The 4,405-nt window shown below is 57.2% G+C and overlaps 1 protein-coding gene across 1 annotated transcript; it reads right to left on the bottom strand.

The window, feature by feature from the left end:
* Positions 1-3,189, bottom strand: PHYSODRAFT_343267 (hypothetical protein; the record flags this gene model as incomplete). Its single annotated transcript, XM_009541818.1, has 5 exons — positions 1-453; positions 519-770; positions 830-949; positions 2,853-2,925; positions 3,131-3,189. 5 exons carry the CDS (start codon positions 3,187-3,189, stop codon positions 1-3), a joined length of 957 nt encoding a protein of 318 aa, XP_009540113.1.
* Between the last annotated feature and the right edge of the window lie 1,216 nt (positions 3,190-4,405).

Here is a 4,405-nt window from a genome sequence, read left to right as displayed (position 1 = left end):
TCAGCTTCGAGAGAATCCGAACACCCAAAGGTCGGATTCTCGGGCGCTGCCGCCGCAAGGCGGGCGCGCCTCATCGTCACGCCCACAGTGACTTGTGCCCGCAGCGGGCACCCCGCGCGGAACCCCCTTGCCCTCGGCGATGTTGGCCGCGAAGCCGACGTGTTTAGTGGCCGTGTTCACAGCGCTAGCAGGCGCGGAGTGCCTCGGCACGGGATGCATGTGCCTCCAAACTTGCGGTGTCCCTCGTAGACAACCAGCAGTTGGCGTCGCATGGCCGTCGGGCCCCGCTGGCACGTTCGTGCTGCAGTGCCTCCCGCGAGGGACAGCACCTTTCCGGTCAGCGCGTAGCGTAACCATGGAGAGAGCTGTGCTGCTCATCTCCGGCCATGACAGGGCCCCGCTCGTCACAGCACGGTGTGCCGGTCGGCCGAATACGTCGGCTCGACTCATGGGCTATGGTCAAGCGCTGACCACAGCCATGAAGCGTCATGCTTCAACGTCGTGTTTGCTTGAGCGACCATGGCTGCTTCCAGCAACCCGCTCATCATACAGAGCAACGCGGCGGACTTGTCTAAAGCCCTGCAGCGCGTCACGGCCACCACGTCGCCGACGCTAAGGTGTCTTCCTTCGACACCAGGGTACCGCAAGGGTACTTCATCGTGGGGTGGGGTGTATTGCCCTCCGTCACCGGCGATCGCATCCTGCGTCGCGGCGACCAACACCAGGCCGATGTGCGTGCAAGACCGCATGGCACACAGTCCATACAGGACCTCAAGGTGTACGAGAGCACCACCACATACACCAAAGGCACGTCGTGTATGGCACGTACCACGACAGCCATAAGTGCCTCGTGCACCTCAAGTGCCACGTGTACAAGTAGTGTCGCGTGCACTAGGGGTACCTCGCGTACACCAAGTGCCACGCGCACAGTGAGCGTCACGCACCGCGACTATTTCACAGGTAGTATGTGCCACGTGCACGCGTATGGCTTCGCGCCTTACAGGTGCGGCATGTGCCGCGCCAACTGTGAATGTCTGCAAAGGCAACACGTTCGGGTTCTCCCCTCGTGAGCAACACCCATGCTCGGGACTGATGGCTACCTGGCCGGTAGACGTACCGCGTCCAGTGTTGCAACAGCAGCACGCTGGGGTATGGTGTTGTGTATGTACACATGCCATCGTCCGCGGACCAAGCCGCAGACTGGCTGCCATGTCTTTGCCTGACAGAGGCAGCCTTCCAGCAGCGAATGCGCGCGCCATCTTCGGCCCAGCAGCGACAGTAGCCGCTGCCAAGGTTGCTGGCTATCGGTCACCATGACGATGGGACCTGAGCAGCGATGCATCAGGTCCAGCACCTTCGTGCAATACTTCGCGAGTGACTACACTACACTGGCTTCTACGACGAAGCAAGTCTCATGCCAGAGACCTCGGGAGGAAGGGCACTTCCGATCCCCTCCCCCACTTACGATTTGAGCCCCGGCGGTCAGGCGCCAGCCGGCCGCCTAACTTCGCGCCGCCCTGCAGCACTGAGTCACTGTGCCAGCAGACTCTGGTGGCACGGGCAGCTACCCTTCTTTGGCTCTGGGTCAACATCGGCGACCAGGGCTTGGCATCTACCAGCCTGGATGCAGTTTTGAGTCTGCGTAACTTGACGTATTACTCAGTTACCCACGTCTTCGGGCAATGACACCCATGACAGCGTACGGCTTGTCCTGCATTCAGCGTAGCTGCATGGCATGCACGCATACTCAGACTCAGCCATCTCGGCACCGAGTCATGGACACTTGTTGTCCCAACGCCGCACAGTGCTAGGCGCGACAGACCGTACCAACGATCCCTGCCGCGCAGCGGCCTTTGCCTTCAGACCGAGCATGCTCCTGCATGTGGTCATTGAGGTGTCGCCCTCCGGCAGACACGTTCCAGTCGTGATCGACTATGCTCGCCGAGTCGGCGGCGACGCAACATGCATCGCCGCAGGTACGTCGTGTACCCAAGCCACGTCTTCTGTGCGCATGGCCACAGCTGCGCTGGTCGACACCCAGTCGAACGTCATCCATGATGACCGGGTGCCAAGCCCTTGGAGGAAGTAAGTACTCCTCCCCCGCTTAAAATCAAAGCCGCGCGGCACCTTCAAGAGGACCGTACAGCTATGACATCGTGACGGTGTCACGAGCCTCTTAAACTCCGTGTGGTCATCCACCACACGCGAGGAGACCCAAGTGACCTGATCACTAGTCTTGGTCACACTGACCGTGCGTGGAACTAAGTTACCCACGCTGAAGTCGCTTCGAGCGACTCCTTTCGGCTCATGCGGAGCCTTACGGCATCGTGTGGAACTACGTTACCCACACAGAAAGCGCATCATGCGGCTTCACAATCAGTCACCGTCTGAGTGACGCGTGTGGAACCATGTTACCCACACAGGAAGTGCATCGTGCACCTTCCTCATCAGTTTAGGTCTGAGTTGACCTGGTGTGGAACTGGGTTACCCACACAGGAAGTGCCTGCAGGGCCTTCCTCTTCAGTTATGGTCTGGGCGACTGTGTGTGGTACTTGGTTACCCACACAGGAAGCGCGTGCAGCGCGTTCCTCTTCGGTTAAGGTCTGGGCGACCGTCCGTGGTACTTGGTTACCCACGCCGGAGGTGCCTTGAGCGGCCTCCTCAGCATTACATGCTCTGTGCGGAACTAAGTTACCCGCTAGTTAGTGGTCCTTGGTTACCCACCTGGTGGTGTCATCGAACACCACCCTTGTCAATGCTCATGCCGAGCAATGACTCTCAGCACTGGAATTGCTTGTTGAGGCAGCTCCACATGCCAGGCATAACAGCCCTCGGTTGCAGATACACTGCACCTTCTTCATGGAGATCATCATGTCAGTGATGCCTCCTTCCTTCTTCTTCGTCTTGTCGGATGCATCCAGCGCCCTGGCGGTCCCATCGGACGCCCTTGTGTTTGTCCAGAGGTGGGAACATGACTCACCAATGCTCTGTCAGACACAGAGGGCTGACTTAGCCTCAAGGCGTTGTCGCGCTACTCGACCGAGAGCCTGTGCAGCTTGCACGGCGCACTCAGGGCCAAGTCATACTTGCTCAAGCCGAGGGCATGTACGGTTCCATGCCCAGGGCCGACTTCGGCACGATGTCCGGGACCATGTACGGTTCCATGTCCGGGACCATGTGCGGTTCCATTGCTGTCAGCGCCCTCGAGCGCGGCAGCCAGGGTCACAGCGGACCCCAAGGTTCTTCTTCGGCCCAGCCTCAGTCAATGAGACCTGCCCTTGTGCTTCGACTCTCTCACAGAGTCTTGGCACTTGTGTCGTTATTCCAACCGACACATCTGGCGACGTGCGAACATCCGCGCGACGTCCCAGACTCAATCATGTCTAGGGATACCATTATCCCCGTACACTCACGTGTACTACCGACAACCCACCGTTGTCCTTCACCAATGCGAGCGGCAGTGCTCGCAAGGGACCCCGGGACTCTGTGGTGTACGCCTTCCGTACACCCATCACAAAGACTCGGGCCAACCCCAGCAAGGCCCTCGTCCTTACTGGTGGTTGTGTCCCCCTTAAGCACCTGACGGTGCATGGCGTCGGCGCCCCCTTGACCCTCTGGTCTTCGGGTAGGTCTTCTTCACAGAAGAAGACCTACCCGTTGAAAATGGACTGCATATATGTTGTGCGAGGTTTCTAACACCAGCTGTCAAATTATAACATGTAGGATAAATGACGCGATGGTGGTATTTTATCGTGATTATGAGCTTATCCCCAGCTGCTATCCTGATTTGGCCAATTGGGTAGTTGTAAGACAACTACGTGGCAGGCTTTCAATTGCAAACAAAATTGCAAGAAATAGAAGTATTTTCCAACAGCCGAAATGAACGGGAAGGAGTTCAGATACGCTAAAATAGACCGCAAAATCGGAATCTATGCCCGATTCTACCCCTTATATGTAACTATCGTTATAGGTTTTATGCAAGGAAGTAGCCCTAATTATTACTCAAAGTCCGTCCAAGGTTTGGTGTCCGGGACAATACCGGCATCCTCCGTTCTTTACTGACAACCATGTTTGGCTACATCTTGGCTTCAATAAATGGGTAAAAAAGTGATGTCTGCCGCGCATTGTGAAACAGAAAAAAGTTCGTTATTTACTCGAGAAGCTCGTCGCAGACCGAGCTGCTTACGATGGTATCATGCTCGTCGGCCACAGCCCCAATGCGATGATCTACCAGGCTCAGACTAGAAAGCTCCGCGATCACCTCACTAGCTACAACGTCTACATCCTGTACTGCGAGCCCTGACTTCTTGTACCCAGTCTTGACTGTCTTCTCGCTTAACTCCGCCCACGCTCGCTCAACCCAACTGGCAATGAGCGATCTGTCAGGCGGCACTACTTAGCTTGA

This window comes from Phytophthora sojae, assembly GCF_000149755.1.
Source record: "Phytophthora sojae unplaced genomic scaffold PHYSOscaffold_36, whole genome shotgun sequence".
NCBI lineage: Eukaryota > Oomycota > Peronosporomycetes > Peronosporales > Peronosporaceae > Phytophthora > Phytophthora sojae.
This window is presented reverse-complemented; position numbering and strand designations above follow the sequence as displayed.